At 42.4% G+C, this 20,566-nt stretch overlaps 1 protein-coding gene across 11 annotated transcripts in view; it reads left to right on the plus strand.

The window, feature by feature from the left end:
- GALNTL6 (polypeptide N-acetylgalactosaminyltransferase like 6) overlaps nucleotides 1-20,566 on the plus strand; it is a 564,733-nt gene that overhangs the window by 543,694 nt on the left and 473 nt on the right. For 7 of the 11 annotated variants that reach the window (XM_039541775.1, XM_039541782.1, XM_039541783.1 and 4 more), the window contains 2 exons: nucleotides 2,585-2,701; nucleotides 15,509-15,658. In XM_039541775.1, the coding sequence (XP_039397709.1) occupies nucleotides 2,585-2,701; nucleotides 15,509-15,658 (267 nt within the window). Of the gene's footprint in view, nucleotides 1-2,584; nucleotides 2,702-5,089; nucleotides 5,192-6,428; nucleotides 6,516-7,142; nucleotides 7,841-15,508; nucleotides 15,659-18,577; nucleotides 18,694-20,566 lie in introns of those variants that run through there. The other 4 variants (XM_039541774.1, XM_039541779.1, XM_039541776.1 and 1 more) reach the window with 4 other exon arrangements.

Here is a 20,566-nt window from a genome sequence, read left to right on the forward strand (position 1 = left end):
GCCTTGACCTGCAAGCTGAGTGCCAGACACCACAAGCCATAGCAGCTGTGTAGAAGGGTATGTTGTAATTTAAATCAATATATTTTAAAATGTAGAAAACATCAAAAAATATTTAAATAAATGCTATTCTATTATTGTTTAACAGTGCAATTAAAACTGTGATTAATCGTGACTATTTTTAATCTTGCGATTAATCACGATTAATTTTTAATAGTTTGACAGCCCTTTATTTATATATAGAGATATAAAAAACAAACTAAATATTTCCTATCATACTGTTCAAATATGAATATATAGTACTATTGTAAATGAAACAATGGATTCACACTACTGTGACTCTTTTGGGGGTAATGTTGATCGCTAATTTGGCTCCTGAACCACTGAGGTCTGTGTATCACTACTTTAGTTTAAGGTCACACAGTAATTCAGTGGTAGAGCCAGGATTAGAATTTAAAAGTTCTTAGCTCATTCAGATAGACTACGTTGCCTCCAATATGAGAGAGTCAATAATAATGCTTTATTCTGTATTAAAAAGCTGTGCTGCTTGTACGTAATATTTGAAAGTGACTGTGCCTCCATTTGCATAACTTTCAATGGCAATAATCGTAAATATCTACAAAAGTTTTCACTGAAAATTCCAGTTGTTAATTGTTGCTCTATTCACTCTCTGTTTTTGATGTTCTTGAAAAGAGTGCCAAATTGTACACCCATTTCATAGAATATCTGGGTTGGAAGGGACCTCAGGAGGTCATCTAGTCCAACCCCCTGCTCAAAGCAGGACCAATCCCCAACTAAATCATCCCAGCCAGGGCTTTGTCAAGCCTGACCTTAAAAACCTCTAAGGAAGGAGATTCCACCACCTCCCTAGGTAACCCATTCCAGTGTTTCACCACTCTCTGAATGAAAAAGTTTTTCCTAATATCCAACCTAAACCTCCCCCACTGCAACTTGAGACCATTACTCCTTGTTCTGTCATCGGGTACCACTGAGAACAGTCTAGATCCATCCTCTTTGGAACCCCCTTTCAGGTAGTTGAAAGCAGCTATCAAATCCCCCCTCATTCTTCTCTTCTGCAGACTAAACAATCCCAGTTCCCTTAGCCTCTCCTCATAAGTCATGTGCTCCAGCCCCCTAATCATTTTTGTTGCCCTCTGCTGGACTCTTTCCAATTTTTCCACATCCTTCTTGTAGTGTGGGGTCCAAAACTGGACACAGTACTCCAGATGAGGCCTCACCAATGTCGAATAGAGGGGAATGATCATATCCCTCGATCTGCTGGCAATGCCCCTACTTATACAGCCCAAAATGCCATTAGCCTTCTTGGCAACAAGGGCACACTGTTGACTCAAATCCAGCTTCTCGTCCACTGTAACCCCTAGATCCTTTTCTGCAGAACTGCTTGCTAGCCGTTCGGTCCCTAGTCTGTAACAGTGAATGGGATTCTTCCGTCCTAAGTGCAGGATTCTGCACTTGTCTTTGTTGAACCTCATCAGGTTTCTTTTGGCCCAGTCCTCTAATTCATCTAGGTCCCTCTGTATCCTATCCCTACCCTCCAGCGTATCTACCACTCCTCCAAGTTTAGTGTCATCTGCAAACTTGCTGAGAGTGCAGTCTACGCCATCCTATTATATACATGTGTAATGTGTATGTGATATTCTGAGCATGTATGTTAATTTCTCAATTTACATACATATGTCTGACAGGGAAAGCTAAATATTTAGCTCCAGACTTTGGATATGCAAGAGATTTTTAAATAGTGCATTTAAGTAACATGTAATGCTGAATAAACTTGGCACCTTCTCTCGTTATCACTGGCAGTTTCCACATTGCTTTTCAGTATTTGTGTCTTCCAAGAACTAAATCAGTGCCACGTATATGGTGTATGGTCCTGAAGTTGCAGGACTAATTATTGCTTGACAATAAGTAACCTTAAGTCTCAAAAGGTTACTTTCTTTTTCAGAATAAGTTCTACTGCATATTGCCCTCAGAATCCATATAAACAGGATAGGGGACGCTCAAAGCTCCAAACATGTTTTCAGTGCAAATTTAAGTGCTCTTTAAGATTCTACATATGAAATGCCAGTATTTGACCTTATCTGCAGCAATTTTAATGTCAAAATAAAAACAAGCACTGGAACTGTGTGTGTCTGAGCTTTAGAAAAATATCACCCTGCATTCTGATAGAGATTCAAACAGAAGACGTTTCCTCTGAATGAACTGGATCTGGCTTGCTCTGTTGGCAGGAGAGGAACAATCAAACTAAACTTTGTCCTCCCAAGATTTTTCTTTTAATTCCAGTCCTTATGCCCAATACTATTCTAATACAAAATGTAACCTCAATTTCTTTACAGAATTTTTCAAATACTGGTGCAGAGGAAGGAATAGATCACTTCCCGGATACAATCTCTTCAGCCTCTCTGCCACATAGAAAATCCCATTGATTATACATAAGCAATGTGCTTATAGCCATAGCTGTAAGTTTCTGACTGAACCAAGACAGAGTCAAATCTCAGCATCCTCTTCCTCAGAAGTCCTATTCTGCAGCCTGCTGTATAATGTGAAATGTTGCTGCTTGATTTTGCAGATTCGAAATGTGGCAGCCAATCTCTGTGTGGACAGTAAACATGGGGCCACAGGGACGGAGCTGAGGCTAGATGTTTGTGTGAAGGACGGCTCAGAACGGACGTGGTCACATGAACAGGTATTTTAACGACATAAAGAAAAATGCAGTGTAAAATTGTTGCTTCTCTTTCCCAGATTCTAAAGACTTTTCTGAGGTTTTCTCCTCCTCATAAGTCTAAACACAGTGTGGACTTTTTAAAAATTTATTGTTGGCCTTAATAGCTTTTACAAAGCAAACCTTAATATTACCTTGGGTTTTCCACTGGTCATCTTTTTTGCTATTTTCCCCTAGCTTCATTTATGGAAAGAGGAGTTATGCCCAGAAGTTCTTTAGGCTTCTGATTTTTGCTTAGTTACACAAAAATGTTGACTTTGATTCATTTAGCTCTTAGCATTTCTGAAAGTGGACATGTTTGTCATGAAACATCCACATCTGTATTATAAAAGAGCAGAGGAGCCTACCAGACATGTCTCATTCTTATCCCTTCAGCCAAATAACCCTAATGACTGGAAATGAGATCAAAAGATTTCAAATATGGTGGATTCAAAGATGGGTCAGGTCAATGGCCAAGAAAATGATCTTAGCAGCTATGTTTTAAATGAATTTGGGGTAGAAGGAAGCAATATGTGTTTCCAATAGTAACCATGTGGATTCAGAGAGGCCAGAAAGGAAGAGGTGGTAATATAAAAAACAAGGACATTAATTTATTATCAGTCATGTTTATTAGGACAGTGCCTAAGAGCCAACCAATAATTATGCTAGGCACTGTACTAGTAGATAGTCCTTGGCCTGATGAGTTTACTGTCTCAATAGACAGGACAGACCTGCGGCATAAGAATGGATCTAATACACTAGGAGGGTGAATCATGTGATGGCAACAAATATTGTGTTAGTTTCCAATATTTTTGGGGGGTGCAGGCGGTTTACTTAAGAGGGGATAAGCTAAATGGAAAGGGAAGGCCAGAGGGTGAGGGGGACAGGTCAGAGGAGAAAGAGGTAAAAGAGGCAAGTGTAATAAGGATGAGGTGAAGAGACTGTGAGGGAGGCAGAGGGCTGGAGCAAACAGCCAATCTGCACAGAGCAGAGAGAGTGCAGTCAAAACTGTAGAAAGTTCTCTGAACACTGAAAGATCCCTGGTTTGGCTGCTTCTACTACAACCATTACTGGCTGGCTAGCTGCTCTCTGCTATTTTTCTCCAAGGCCATATACTGAGGGGGAGGGTAGAGGAAGGGAAGAGGGGAGGCACCACCTGGGTCATAGTCCCTGCACAGTCCTAATCCAGGGAGATGCTGTTACAGTGGGTGGGTGGGTGGGCCTGGCCAGAGCCCCATTTTGTCTTCTCCCCTCCCAGTGCAACAATCCTCCTTTGGCTGCTTCTGCTCCTACTGTTTGGAACTGAAAGAAAGCAGGGTGCTGAGATGGTACTTGAATGAGTTAGGGTAAAGGGACAGCTTTTTGAGAATGGGGGGGCAGACGAGGAGGAGAGAGAGAAGGTTGAGAGCAGTGGAGACATGAGAGTGAGACTAGGAGGTTAAGGATTGATTTGAGTGCAGTCTGTAAGTACTTACATGGAGAACAGAAATTTGATAAGGCTCTTCAATCTAGCAGACAAAGGTATTTAAAAAAATCCAATTGCTGGAAGTTGAAGAAGATACATTTTGACCAGAAATAAGGTGCACATTTTTAACAGTGATGGAATTAACCATTGGAACAATTTACCAAGGTTTGTGGTGGATTCTGCATTACTGGATATTTTTTTTTAAGATTGGATGTTTTTGTAAAAGAGATGCTCTAGTTCAAATAGGAATTAATGCAGGGAATTCCTATGTTATGCAGGAGGTCAGATCAGATTATCACAATGGTCTGTTCTGGCTTTATAATCTATGAATCAGAGGTCAGGTTAGAAAGCAAGAGGGAATGGGTAGAGGGGATGCAGGAGAAGGCACAAGAAACCTTGGTGACAGGGGAGAGAGTTTGGCGGGGCCCGCCAGTGGGCGGGAGGGCAGAGGAGGATGGGGAGGGTGCCTATGGAAAGAATAGTGGAGAAGGAGAATGGAACTGATCTTTGAAGAAGACAGCTAGGCCCAAATCCTCAAAGGTGCTTAGGCACCTAACTTCCATTGAAATCAAATTCCTGTGTCGAAAGGGAGGGAGGGAATAGAAGGTGGGAGAATTTTTGGAAGGATGTGATGGTTGGAAATAAATTACTGCAGGATTTTCTGAATATTACAGTGACTATAAGCAGATTTAATTTAAAAAAATACTATGAGTTTGATTCTAGTCTCCCCAACATTAATGATCAGTAGTAATTCCATCAAAGTAAATGAAGTTAAACCAATGTAAAACCAGTGTAAGAAGAGAATCAGAACAATGGTGCCTCTTTAAACTGACTGATCTATGCCTCACAGACAATCTAAATTATTCCTGTATGGCTGACACGTAATCATATATGCATTTATACAACAGAATATTATGCAGAACAATGCAAGAGAATATGTCCTTGAAAATAACAGTGCGGTTTCATTGGGAAAGGACTATTGAAGCCCTAACTTTAGCAGACAGATAAGTGTAAGTGATTAACAACTTCAGAAAAAACTGGAAGTTCTAGTGCAGATATTTAATGTGCATTAAATTCAAGTAAAGTATATAATACAAATATTTCAATAATTTAGGGGTCAGTCCTCCAAGTGGCAGACTGCTACTTTGGGTGCTGCTGAGCACCTCCAACTCTCTTGGACTCCCTGGTTGTTGAAGGCGGTCAGCACCCTATAGAATCAAGCTCTGAGTTTGTATTCATTTCACTCTGCTTTTCAATAGATTGGCTGAAATTTGAAATATGTAGTTCAAACATTTATCAGCAGAGGGCAGCTCTAGACAAGCAGAGCACCATACAGGGTGAAGGAAGAGAGAAAAAGGTTAATGAATTTTTAACTCTAGGAGCTTTTCAATCCTCCAAACCAATAAAGATGGAGCTTTTCAGAGATTAAACTAGGCCAACGGAAGAGGGGGAAAGTTGATCACTTTTATTATTCAGGTGAAAAGTAAATTTGATTCTAAGGTTAAAATGGTACAGTCTATTTTATTTTGAAATAACAAATTGGAGGTTTCTTTTCAAAATGAGATTACACTGTAATCTAAAGTTATTCTTTCAATTGCGGGGAACATAGTTGTGAATACTTATCCGCCTTTCAACATAAAATCTTAAATAAAATAAGAAATGTTTCAAAGTATAAATACTATGAGGATTATCATCTCTAAAAGAAAATTAAAGCAACATAAATGCAAACTAATTTTCATCTGAAGAAGAACTTATTTTTCATCTTCAGGTAGTGTCCCTATGGGTGCTCCATTTCAGGTGCACGTGAGCCCCACGCACCTTTGACTAGAGATTTTCATTAGCAATATCCATTCAGCCTATGCATGTACCCTAGAAATCCTTGTGCCCCACACTGAGGCTATATAGGGCTGCACAGGCAAACTTCCCTCAGTTCCTTCTCAGCTGTCTCTGCGTGAGATGTACCTTAGTGAGACTGCAGCGAGTGCATGTCCGCTACTTTGCCTTTGGTAATTTTAGTTAGTTTAGTTTAGATTAGATTCATTTAGTTCATTTAGTTAATTAGTTTGTTGACTTTTATTTGGAGGACTTCATGGGAGCCCTTCCTCCCAGAGAGGGGCATGCCCAATTCACTGTGTTTTAAATGCTACCTCACATGACATGAGGCCATCCCATTCAGCGACAGACACTCTAAGTGTGTTCACTGTTTAGGAGAGGCCCATGTTCTGCTGAAATGTAACTTCTGTTTAGCCCTCAAATCCAGGACAAGAAAGAAACAGGAAATCAAGCTGCGACTGTTAATGATGGAGCATTCCCTTCAACCTGGTGTGGAGCCAGGTCAGTAGAACCCCCTGTACATCAGTCTCCGGGGGTACCTAGTGCCCCATTGACCTCAGCCCTGCACTCCCTTAGAAAGGGGAAGGCTTCAGAGACCTCCTCTAAGGGTACGTCTACACTGCCGGTTCGACGCGGAGAGTTCGACTTTTTGGAGTTCAAACTATCGCGTCTGATCTAGACACGATAGTTCGAACTCCGGAAGCGCCGCGGTCGACTCCGGTACTCCACCTCGGCAGGAGGAGTTGGCGGAGTCGACGGGGGAGCCGCGGAGTTCGACCCCGCCGCGTCTGGACGGGTGAGTAGGTCGAACTAGGGTACTTCGAATTCAGCTACGCTATTCACGTAGCTGAATTTGCGTACCCTAATTCGAACCCCTTTCTTAGTGTAGACCAGGCCTAAATGTCCAAAGAAAAGAAGCTCTAAGTCACCTTTTAATGAGTCCACCTTGAAAAGACTTTGCTCTCCAAGCAAATGAATGGGCTCGGAAGCCTCCACCTTGAGGCATAGTACCACAGAAGCTAAGGGTTTCTCCAGTACTGGTGGGTTAGAGAGACCCTGTAGCTCTAACAGCAAACCTGGTTCCAAGAAGGCACTTGATAATCACTCTTCCTGTATCTCCTGTAACAGGCTCTTCGGTTCCACGTGTGACCAAGCCCCTGTCCACATCAGTAGCTACCTCAGAGCGCTCAAAGCCTTTGGTACCATCTGTCAGGGAGAAGCATACTGTCCGCTCGGCTCCGCGACTACAGTCAGCACCATAACTACATGCAGTACCGCAACACTTGAGGTACCTAATGAACTTATCGGTGACTGCTGATCCAGAGTCTCCATTGCTCACCAGTATCAAGAGCCATGGAGGAAACAGGGATTACTTCAGCTGAGCACATATTGCTTGGTGGCAGCAATCTTAGCTGCCACCACCACCCCCATATAGACCTCAATGGCCATATTAGGACCCAGGGGCAGTTATCACCAACAGTTCTCCAAGGCCCCAACCCTGTCCCATCAGAATGATAGGGAGGCACAAAATTTTCCTTCCCAACACATCATTCAACAGGATATGTTTGTGGATCAAGAGGCTAGGGCAGGCAAAGAAGTTACCCCTCAGACTACCATCTTGTCCTCATCACCTGATGAGGTGGTAATGTATCCTTCTCTTTCTATGGATGATGATTTTCAGCAATTGCAAGAACCTGTCAAACAGGTGACAGACTCACTACAGATCACTACAGACTCTCAAGTAAATCAAAGAATCACAACCCAAATGGTTGGATATTCTCCATTCTGCAACTCCATCCAGAGTCATCTGCCCTCTGAATGAGGCTCTCCTGGAACCTGCGAAAACAATTTGGTAAACCTTAATATCACCTCTGTGTAAGAGAGCCAATAAAAATATTATGTTCCCTCCCAGGACTGTGAGTTCCTGTTCTTCTACCCTCCACCAACTCTTTGGTGCTTGATGTGGTGAATGAATGAAGTAAACACCACTGACATAAGTGCACCCATATGAGAGAGGCCAGAAGCATCTGGACCTTCTAAGGTGAAAATCTTACTCATATACAACCCTACAATTCTGCATTGCAAATTACCAGGTGTTAATAGCCAAGTACAACTTCTCAAATTATGAGGTTTAATTCTTTTATTTAACACATTCCTCCAGACCAAAGGAAACAATTCCAGGCTATTGTTGCTGAGGAACCATTACTGGCTAGGACAGCCCTTCAAGGATCTTAAATGCTGCAGATACCTCCGTTCATTCTATCTCCACTGCAGAAGTGATGCACAAGGCAATTAAATGGTTGCAATTATCTGGGTTCCACAGAGAGGTCCAGAATACAATAGAGGATCTCCCATTTGATGGACTAAAGTTGTTCAAAAAGAATACTAATGAATCACTCCATGCTCTAAAAGACGTTAGAGCCACATTGGATTCATTGGGTACCTACACTCCTGTGAACAAAAGGAAATTTAGTAGATCCCAAACAGCCCAATACAATTCTCTGGGTTTCTCTGGGTTTCAGAGACCTATGGAACTTCCAAAAAAGAGAGTTTCCCGAGAAAGAAATACTCTAATCCATCTGACCATAGGCGCCAACTTCTAATGGTGCCGGTGGGTGCTTGACCCCCTCTTCCCCGACTCCCCCCTTCCCCGCCCCCTCCTGTCCTCATTCCAACCCCTTCCCCAAAGTCCCCACCCCAACTCCGCCCCCTCCCTGCCCTTATTTATCTCCAACCCCAAATCCCCGCCCTGGCCCTGCCTCTTCCCTGCCTCCTCTCCTGAGCATGCCACATTCCCGCTCTTCCCCCTCCCTCCCAGAGCTTGCTACAGCTGTTTGGTGGCAGCAAGCACTGGGAGGTAGGCGGAGGAGCTGGGACACAGCGTGCTTAGGGGAGGAGGAGGAGGTGAGGTGGGGTGGGGCGGGGGGGCAGGGCGGGGAGCTTGGCTGCCAGTGGGTGCAGAGCACCCACTAATTTTTCCCTGTGGGTGCTCCAGCTCCAGAGCACCCACAGAGTCGGTGCCTATGCATCTGACACTAGTTCACAGCAAGCTGCTGCTTCTAATCATCAGTTTTTATGGGACAGTCAAGAGTTTAAACCCTCCCCTTTCTCTGGACGTGTCAGCTACAATCATTTGCCCACCTTCCCCCCATTTGGAGACCTCTTTTCCATTTTCAACCAGCTTGGGAACATATCACCTCAAATTAGTACTAGAAGTAATAACGGTTTACACCATTCACTTTACCTCCCTTCTCCATCCCTCTTCAGCGACCCCTCTCATGAGCTCTTATTAAGACAGAAAATAAACTCCCTTCTTTCTACCTGAGCGACAGAACCTGTTCCTGCTCAGCATAAAGAGAAGAGGTTTCCACACAAAATACTTCCTTGTGCCAACGACAAAGACTTCCATATAGCAAGTCACCCATCTCACAGAAGATACGTGCATTTTGTGTTAGGTCAGGACCACTTTTAATACCGAGTGCGCCTGTGTTTGGCCTTTTCTTGGCTCAGAGGGTGCTCTCAAAGGTTATAGTGGTAATGGCCACCTACTTGCATTGACAGGCAATGGGACTGTTTTAATACCCCAACTGTTGGTCTTACATGGAGGTGCTCTCTGCTATGCAGAGGACACTTGCCTTTTCCTGGACTTGGGCCTGCAATTGAATGTGGAACTATTCACCCTGACTCCAGTACAAAATATACAGTTTACAGGGACATCTTTGGATTCCCTGGTAGCCAGTGAATTTCTTGCTATGGATAGATGCTGAGGGATATCAAACCTTGGCAGGTTTATTCAGGTGAGTCCCCAAACCTCAGTCAACAACTGTCTTCAGCTTCTGGGTCCCATTATGTTCTTGCACTTTTGTGACAGATCATATTCAATTATGCCTTCGCTGTCTCCAAGGATGGCTCAGAACAATTTACTCACCAAGCAGACACAGCTTATACCAATAGGTATCAGTTCCCCAACAGGTAAAACACTCCCCAGACTGGTGAAGAAATCATCACAGTGTAGGTGTGGAAGTTCCCTTCCTCTGACTGGTGCCAATGGTAACTGCAATCTGTTAGAGGGGGTGGGGGGCAGACCTTGCCATTCATACTGTACAGGGCAGATGGTCACCCCAACAAACCACCCTCCACATCAACCTATTGGAGCTAAGGGTGATCAGAAATGCCTGCCTTCATTTTTTACATCAACTGGAAGAGCAGGGTCAGTTGCTGCTGGGAGTCCAGGGAGTAAAGACTCTGTCCCTGGACGGCAAAGAGAACATAAGCACCTTGGACAAAGTAGTGGTTGGCTCCTAGGACTGATTAGCTGAGTGCCCTGATGGGAAGTGGCCTAGGGAAATAGAGCAGCATTGACAGAGATTACCGGGGAACAGCAGGAGGCTACTATTTACAGGGTCCCTGGGTCGGGTCCTGGAGTAGTGGGCAGGCCCAGGTCCCCCTACTCACCACTGGGGAAGGGGCTGGACTGTTGGACAGAGATACCCCTCCCAGAAGGGGGAAGTGCAGATGGCGACCTAGCCGGAGGGCTGTCGAGAAGAGGACACTGCAGTTCTGTGAGCTTAGGGTTTAGTCTCCCCTAACTCAGGCCGTGATCCTGCCCATGCTCCGCCCTGAGGCTCCACCCTTGCTCCCCTCTCCCCTGAAGCCAGTGGGGGATCAGTTCCAGCCAGGGGCTGGGGTGGCTCGGGCTGGCCCGGGCAGTCTGCTGGCTGCAGGCTTAGGTCTCCAATGGGTGGGGGGATGGGGCTCAGGTGGAAGGGGAGGAGCTGGAGGGCTAGCCTTCACAAAGGGCAGGTTCACCTGCTGTCCATGGGAGTCATAGGCAGGAGCAGAGACAGAGTGATGGTGTGCAGACCACGGAAGAGGCACCAGTCTGGCAATGAGGGCTGCATCCCATGACACAGGGGTAGGAATCATTTTACTCAGTTTTTCAAAGCTGCCAGTTAAAGAAAGAAAAGAATCCGAGAATCACAGAAATGTAAGATGAAATAGACCTGCTAGATCATTAGCCTATCTTACTGCCAGCGCAGGAATGGTACCTGCAATAGGCTTTAAGTACATTTTCTAGTTTAAATATTCCAAGTGAAATGTCTCGCAAGGAATGAGAATGTAAATGTGTAATTTCCCTTGAGATTTGTCAGAAATCCATGAAAATGGGCCTGGTTAAAAGGGTGCTCCAGCAGGGTTGTAAATACATTATTCTAATTTTTGCTAGCTCTTTATCCTGATTTCTGTATTTGCCAATAGAAATAAAAAATGTTGCTTAGGGTATCGACTGTTTTATTACTGTACCTATGTCTTTTTTTTAATAGCATATTTGCTATTGATCCAGTTTGATAACTTGCCATAGAAATTTTTGGGGAGTTCAGTAGAAAAATTAGTGGCAAGATATGACCTGTATAACAGGAGTTAATGTATGCTGACCCTGCCAGGAGACAGTGATATAACATTTTGTATGACTTCACTCCCATCATGTAACTGGGGGCAGGAAATAAAGATGAATCTCTTGGCAGCACTTCTAGCTGGCACACCTTTATGCAGCCTGCAGTAGTCTGAAAGATGACCTTCTATCCCAAGGTTCCAAAGGCAAAACTGCAGACAAAAGGCTTGTGATCGTTTTTAAATTCCTGGTGAGGAGTGAGGGATCAGAGGACTGCAGATGTGCAACTCTGTAGTTTGAGTTTTAAAAATGAAGATCCAGGAAACTTCAACAGAAAGGAATAATATATTGTAGGAAACAAGCTTGTACTGGCAGTGAGCCAGTCCGGATGAGTAAATAGGTCTTTTCCATCTCTTACTTCTAAGGGCTAGATTCTGACTTCAGGCAGAGCCCTGGGCGAGGGACCAGACATAAGTAAACTGGGATGTGCCGGCAGCAATAACACCTGCCTGTCCAGGCTCAGCTCTACTGGTTAGCAAATAGCAGAGTAAAGTCATGGCTCTGTGCCCTGCCTGTTCATATGCTCTGGGGAAGAAGGGACAGGCAGAAGGTGGGCACTCAACACCTCCTTCCTCCTAAACACACAGAACAAACATCCAAATAGCCTAAACTGGGATGGGGGAGCTCTTAGTCCCTTACATAGGCATGTAATCCAAGTCACAGTCTAGCCCTCAGATGTTATGTGCTCTGTTTCTACCAACTTCAGTGAAAATTGAAAGCATTCAGCAGCAGTTTCCTATACCACACACAATCAAGCCCTAAGAAAAAGGCAATGAGTGATAAGCAACATGAGTTTATAAAGGACATTTGTACCAAACAAACTGTAGCTGTCTTGACACTATTACAGCTTTAGTGGATGCAGAGAATTCAGTGGATATAATTGTCTAGACTTTAATACAGTCCCATATCACAAACTAGTAGAAAATTGGAAATGTGCTGTCCGGCTAAAGCTAACACTGTAGAGTGGACACAATACTGACTGACAGACCATAAACAAGAGTAATTACTAACAGAACAATGTTGTTATGCTGGAAGTTGTTAATGACTACCATGAGCAGGCCATTGATCTAAAGCAGATCACAGACCTAGGTAAAGCCAATGGACATGTGAAGCACTCTTCTTTCAGGTTAAATGGAAGGAACTGCTGGAAACAATAGAAGCTTCTGCACAGGTAATTTTGGAGGCATGGCACTTGGCACAACTCCTGAGGAGAAGTTAAACAATGGGTTAAGGGATTGTTTGGCAAGGGATGACTGTGGTCCTGAGAAGGAGCACAGAGAGAGAGCTCCCTGTGGCATAGAATTGACTGGAGGGGCACACTTGGAAATTGTGAACAAGGAAACTGCCTGTTTGTTCCTATCGTGTTCAAGGAAATAGCGTATGTTCTTTGTAAATAAACAGGGCTGATTTCTATCATCCATTTCTCCTCCTAATGAAAACAATCCTGCAAGCCCCAAAAATTGGCTAATGGTGTGAGCCAAAGGGGCAACAGCATCAAATTATGAGGAAAGTAACAAGTGGAGTGTCATGGAGCTCATCCCTGAGACTGTTACCATGTAATATCTTCACACATTAGCTGGAGGATAAAATACCAGGCTTGATATCAAACTAAGCAGAATTCCCAGGACAGTGGAGGATAGACTGAAATCACAAAATGATGAGCCAGTGTAAAGTGATGAGAATGAAAGAGTGGAACTGTCTCTGTAAATACAGGATTTTAATATTTGTTTTGGGGCAGTTGCTCCTCCCTCCAATCTAATTTTCTCCTTTTCTGGGAAGTTCTAAGAGGGAGTTCCAGTCCCTGCTGAGTTTGCTTTTATTATGGCAACACCAGGGAGAGGCAGCACTTGCAGAAAGAAGAGTAGATATTGTTTCAAAAGGGAACAATTTGAGAAGACAAGGGAAAAAAAGCCCGGATACTCTGGAGGTTTAAGGTCCACTATTGCTCAGACCACTAGGGCTGGAATGAAAGCTGTATGTTAGAAAATGAGAATTCTCAGGTTTCAGACAGGATATGGTGCACAACATTTATCTCTATCAGTCTCCAAGCCATCATCTAGAGAAATCATGCAATAATTGAAATAGAGGAAGATGAGGACACAAGCTGGTAACTTGAGTATCAATGCATTCTGTATGGCAGGGGTTCTCAAGGTCCATAGATCACCAGTGTCTGTAGCGTCCTTCCTGCTGGTATGCAGAATGACATATTTTGAGAATTAAGCAGTGAGAGATTAGAAAATGGCCCATGAGAGGCTCTGTCTCTTACAAAATAGTCAACAGAATGAGAGCGTTTCAGAACCTCTGTTCCACACCATTTGGAAGCTGGGATTCCCAGCTTTGCATTAATGTCTATCGTTGGTTATTTTGAGCCTCAGGCCTGTAACTTGGCTTGCAGACTAACAGTGATAATTTTTTTTAAGGCTTATACTTTTTTGAAGCAGCAGCCTTGCTTCCGCAGTGCCAAATCCTGCTTCTCTCACTGCTGATGACTTAAAAAGGTACCTCAGCAGAGGGTATGGGAGTCTTTGTTCAAGAAGCACAAAGAAACAGAGAAAATGACTTAACCTTTTTCAAAGCAAGGATTGGTTTAAAAACCATGTTAAATCTGTCCACTGTCCTTTACTGTAGATAAATGTAAAACAATACTCAGAGGGAAGGTGGAAATAATAAGCACAGCACAGGGCCAAACAAGGAAAATGCTGGCTAGAGAACCTATAATGCAGAAACAAATAGGGAATGACAGCAGATAACAAAGAGAACATGAGCTCACAATGAGATGCAGTGGGGTGGAGGGGGAGCGAATATTGTTGATATGTTCTGTACATACAGTGGGATTGCCTGCAGGCCAAGGGAGGTAATAATTCCTCTCTATGCCATCTCTATACAGCCACACTTGGAGCACAGTGCATCATTTATGACACTTCATTTTAAACAGAGCATCACTTTCAGAAAGAATTCAGAGGATGACTAGAACAATGAAAGGGTTGAAATATGCACCCTAAGACAGAGGTACTCAGGGCCAAGTTCTGATCTCCTTGACTGCAATGGCCTGGATTTACATAGGTGTAACTGAGACTACCTGGAAATCGACAGCTATTCAAAGAGCTAAGAGTTGGCACCATAAAATATACCAGCTTTCAAATGAAATCTGCTAAGGAGATAGTACAGTACTGAAGAACTAATACCAATATATTAAATTTAAAACTTGTGACCTGTATTACACACTGTCTCACATGAAAGGAAAATGCCAGATCTTTAAATCTGATGTCAGGCCTGTCTCCTGCATCTTATGAATGAAAGTTTTGTGGTGCTGCGCAGTAACATCAGGCAGCTGATGTCTGATGGAGCAGGATACTGTTACTGACTGTAAACCTCCAGAATCTCTCTCAGAACCACATGAAGAAGGGCTTTAATGATTTGCATGTAGATCACAAGTTGTAGAGGAGGGAGATGGATAGAACTTAATGTCTGGCTTGGGAAAGGGGGGCAAAAGAGAGGAAATGATATTATACCATATAATTAAAAGAAACTGTAGGTTAAACATGAGAAAAATTCGGCAGGGGAATGATCTGTCTATGTAACTGACTGAGATACTACCCCAGTGATTTCTAAGTGAAGGTCAGAAAAATGCTGTGTGCGTGAGGCTAAGCTAGGATGATGTTCTGAACTCCCTGACTATTTTGCACCTGTGTTGTCAATGATTCTATGAAATGCTGTCTACATATGAGATTCCAAAGGTTTACTCGTTTCTTCTTTCAGTAACTCTCCTCCTCTTCTTAGAACTGGGAGAATAACTAATATTCATGTAATCTGAATTTTTCTTTTTCTGCCAAGAACTAGCAGTTGTTCCATACTAATGTTTGTTCTGTGGTGGTGTTAATGCACACATTTAACCAACAGAACTTTGAATCACTATATCATCAACTGGTGCCTAATTAATCCTTTTCCTTGACATGCAAAGGAAGGACATATACACTGGTTTGGTTTTTGTTTTTAAATGTCTTTCAAACAGCCATATATTATCATCTTGCCTGGTTTTTTGTAGCTCTTTACCTTTGGTTGGAGAGAAGACATCCGCCCCGGGGAACCTCTTCACACCAGAAAATTCTGCTTCGATGCCGTTTCGCACAGTAGCCCTGTCACACTGTATGACTGTCATGGCATGAAGGGTAACCAGCACTGGAGCTATAGGAAGGTTGGAGTCACCTTGGGTCATTTTCAGATATTCATACTATCTTGAGTCTGTACTGAATTTGGAGAACAATGTGTTTGTCCAGTCAAAAGACATTAGTTTTAAAAACTATTATAGTTTATTCCAGTTTAGCTTAAATGAGAATCTCTTAGAGCATGTTTCTTTTAATATGTAGTAGGCATTTATGCACATTGTGTATATTTGCAGCTACTTAGGTCAAAGTTAAATTAATACAGATTTGATCCAACACAGAGTGAGCCCCTTATTCCTTGAAAGATGCTTTACCATTTTGACACTTTAAGACGTGTGTCATTTTAACAAAGGCACCACAGAGAATATTTTTGTGTGTGACAGCAGCAAGAAATGCTGCTCACGAGTTAAATATTAATATTTTACTATACTTTAAAGAGTATTTGGCAGATAAATCACACACACAAAAATTAACATTCAAAGCATTGTTGTAAGCCCACAAAAGAGAGGGAGTTTACAAATCAAGGGTAAGCAGTTTAGGTGTCCCTTTGATCTGCTGTTTCAACCCATTTTTATAAAGCACTAAAAATATGTGGTCATGCGGGAAACTGTGTTCAGAGCAAACTGTGCCATAGTAATGCTAACAGGATTTCAAATAAGATTATTAACAAATTACTGACTTCGATTAACCCTTTCATTGTTGTAATCTGTGCAGTTTTCTTTGAAATGCTGAGGGATTCCTTCCCACCCATCGATCACCTGCACATAACCCACCATCCCCCGTGCTCCCATATTTACTCAAACTGAGCATATGGGCAAGGATTTGGATTTTACTGCACATACCTCAGTAGCACTTTCTAGTTTGAGATGATGTATTCTAGTAAACTGAACTATAACCGTTAGAAATAGTTTAGCTACTGACATTTTCCTCGAGTGTCTAGTTATTGACCTTCGTCATTTAATCCAGTATTTACATTGCAAGCAGAGATGTACCAAAGGGTTTTCCAGAAATGTGAAATCTTTGAAACTGAGGTAGCAGCTGTACTCTGGCTACAATATCTGAGCCAGCTCCTCAGCTGGTGTAAATCAGAAGAGCACCATTGAAGTCAGTGGAGCTATGCCAATGTACACCAGCTGAATATCTCATTTTGTACCCCTATAATAGTTCTTTCCTGCTTCAGATCCACTTCTAATTTATCTTTGTGCCTATCCAAGCTGCTAGAAAGAAGCTTTAACACTTCATTAGTGCTTGGTGTACCAGTTACATGTGACAAAATGCAGCTCCGGAGCTGTCTTCTGTACCTGGTTCATCACTTTTGATGTGGACAGACTCCAGTAGACAGCCAATGAAATAGTATCACTTTCAAAAACACTATAGTGTATGTCCCTTTAAGTCCCCTGTACTGCTTTGTTTTTGTTATCTAGAGGGATGAGATCTCATAACAATTCTCAGGACAGGCCAAATGTTTACATCTGAATTAGAAATTCCTTGAAAATGTTTTTTATGATGAAAGTGCTGACAATCTTAACCATAATACAAACCTGGTAGCAGTCTATCTTCTTAATTGCCATAGTTGCACAAGTGCCTCTGGTTTGGCTACATAACTTCAAAACAAGGATCTGCTGACATTGCAGAACTAATGGTTAAATAGATTCCCCTTGCTCAGGTCTAAAGCTGATTTCTCAGCTGAGCTTGAATGTGTATTAAATAGTTTTTGATTGCCTCACATCAGATATAGGTCAGGTCTACACTAGAAACTTTTGCCAATGTAAGTATACCAGCAAAAAGTGCTTACACTAATTCCCCGAAAGAATAAGCTAGACCACCAAAAGCACTTCTATACTGGTATAACTGTATCTGCACTAGGGCTTCTGCTGGCATGTAAATGTCTCCAAAGAAGCAAACCTCTAACCAATGTTACTATGCTGACAAATGTTCCGAACATAGGTCTGGCTGTACTTTTTTTACAAGTGTCTATTAATTTTAAACTAATGGTGCAAAATTATCCATAAGAATAATAGTCTATAGGTAGGCAACAAACAGCCCCTTTTCATAAACAAAGACCACATCTGTTACTCTGCTCCACCCCATGCCTACCCACCCCCACACCTTCTTAGTGATCACATGGAATTCTTATTTTTAATTCTTCTCATGTCACGTAAAATACTCTAGTTTTTGTCATTAATCTTATAAAATGCTCAGATGAAGCAAATTTTGCCATGTTGCCATATTAGCCAATCCCTCTCATTTTCCATTTCTCCCAGTAAAGGGACCTGCCCTCAGTGTTTATTTTAGCATCACTCCAGATGGTTTGAGTCTGATAATGCCTGATTCAGTTTATCCACTCTAACTCCTTTATTGCCATTTGTAGAGCTTCTATGAGTATCTAAGTAGGGACGGATTTAGTAGATTTAAAAAAAACAAAGCAAGTTGTGAAAGACCAATTTAATTATACTATAATTTTACTCTAAGGGTAGTGATTAGGAAAGATGCTAGATTTACAACATCAGAAACTAAAGTTCTCTATCCAGAAAGCAGGTACAAAGAGCATTTTGCTCAACTGCCTGACAGAGGCGCAGGGACAAACTGTCAGAGGAATTCTCTCACCATGTACATTAGGCCCTTAGCTTCTTCTCTGAGACTGTTAATGGGTGTATCATTCTTATGGTGGTTTTTATCATGAGGACACCTGTCTGGAAGAAACTGTGCTGAGACTCCCACCTCCTGTTAAATAAACTACTGCAGACATCCAAGGATAATGACTTTCAGTTACTACTGACCTTGGCTGTAGTTAAAGAAGAAGTGAAAGGTAATGAGACATCGAACCAATTACGTGAGCAGTCCAGGGCTGCTAGTATGTCCATTATCTTATGGAAAAGGTTTTCTTTCTAAAATAATATTCAGACTTGCCCACATGCAGAGAAAAAAAACTCATTTCTCTTCCCTGACAGAACTGAAATCTACAGGAGGATTTCTTGTGGCTTTTTATGCTGGCTGTGAAGGACGATTTATGCCTATGCTCTCTGGCTCCAAGTGGAAAATTATGCTTTACAGCACAAACTACGGCTACCCCTTATGGTCCTGACTCCATTTCCATTGAAATCCATGACCCAGTAATAATTAAACCTTAGGCCGGAGAAAACTAGAGATGAGAATGGATAAATGTTTAAGAAACCAAGAAGTTTTTCAGAGTAATAAAAAAACTGTTCTTAAAGGGATACTGTCTGCTTTCTAATTACAAAAACAGCAACCATAATGAATCCAAATATTTGCACTACAGGTACTAACCCAAAAGTGCACAGGCTTTCTTTGGGAAGGCAGCAGTGCTCCTGAATAGCACATTTCTCCTGCTGGAACAGGTGGTTTTCTGCTTGTGTACAACCAGGGTATTTCAGTTTCCAAGGATCCTGATGTCTCAAAGCACAGAGGACCAGACTCTGGTTGGCCCTTGTGCAAAAGGTTAGGAAGGATGTAAGGAGTCTTCCACTCCCTAGACCCCAGAGCAGGGGCCAGTTACAGTCACAGCACTCTCCTGGGTGCAGGGACTGCTTGGCACTAGCACTTGCTGCCACAGAGGGGGCAAAGAGGGGCGATCTCCACACCCCTTTAGCCCTGACCGCTAGAGCTGGTCAGCCACAAAAAGAAAGGCACACCTGCACAAGGCTGTCTCATGTTCTCATTGGGCAGCATGGCTCTGCACGCGTCCCTCCTTAGGGCACTGCTTTAATAGCACAGCCTAGCCCTGAAAGACCAAGATTCTTGCAGATTGAAATATTCTGCCAGCTCACACAAATGGGATGGACAGGCAAAGGTGAGGAAAGCAAGGGTAGGAGCCTGCATATGAGTGATCCAGATAAAGCCTATGGTCCAATTTAGCCCTGTCAGCAGTGACAGAGTCTTTGTAAATTATTTTCACTTTAAATATATTGAAAAAAGTTGTATTCAGCTGCCAGCTTTGGGGAGTGATGATATGTGAGGTGAGAAGCCTCAAGAAGGCCAGAAGGCCAGAACTGGGCCTTGCACTTTTGAATTTGGTCTGCCTGTTGCAGGTACTGAAAATAGAAATAGGTCAGACTAAATTACAGGAACCTTTTCTTGATTGTCTCTTACTCTCTTTCTTGCGTTCTACTCTGTGGCCATGCAAGTGTTCACATCCTGGATTAGTATTAAATGTTGACAGGGTCATGCCTGGCACAGAGGGGGAAACCTGGATATGTTTACCAGGGATTATCTGAAATGTTATTTCAGCAGCTAGAGTAAGTGTATTGTACAGCCATCGGAAACTTTTCAGCTATCTAATCACCCACACACCACACAAAATCCAAATACATTAGAACTTTCCAACCCTCAAATATTAGTACCCAGTGGATATTTTCTTCCTTACCTAAGATTCAAATTCAGTGTTAGTCTTCAGTGTTCTCTAACAAGCGGTGCAGCTGGAATTTACACAGATGTAAATCAAATTGTATGGGACTGTGCTTGCATTGTTTTACAGTGCAGTCCTGATTTTACCAAACTCCAGCTAACCAAAACTCCCAGTTAATAATAAATATCCATTTTTGTTTTCTAAGCAACTTAACAAATATTAATACTAACAAAACTTCCATAAGGCAGGGAAGCAAATATTATCATCTCCTTTTTACAAGTGGGGACATCAAGGGAGAGCATTTAAGTGACTTGTCCAACCAATGCCACATGGAGTCTGTGTCAGACGTACACAGAAAGCACATCAGACTTTTCTTAGAGTCTCATGAAGTTGGAAAGATAGGAAACTAGATCATTAGTTATTGCCATTTGTCTCTGTGCTTTTATTCTCTAAGATAAAAGACAAACACTTTTTGTCCTAAGAAATCACTCAGCTATCTATATCTCCCCAATAATAGCTTTGTTTTTCACTCCAGATTATTGCTCAGAGAATATCTATAGAAAACTAAATAATC

This window comes from Mauremys reevesii, linkage group 5 (genome assembly GCF_016161935.1).
Source record: "Mauremys reevesii isolate NIE-2019 linkage group 5, ASM1616193v1, whole genome shotgun sequence".
Lineage (NCBI taxonomy): Eukaryota > Metazoa > Chordata > Testudines > Geoemydidae > Mauremys > Mauremys reevesii.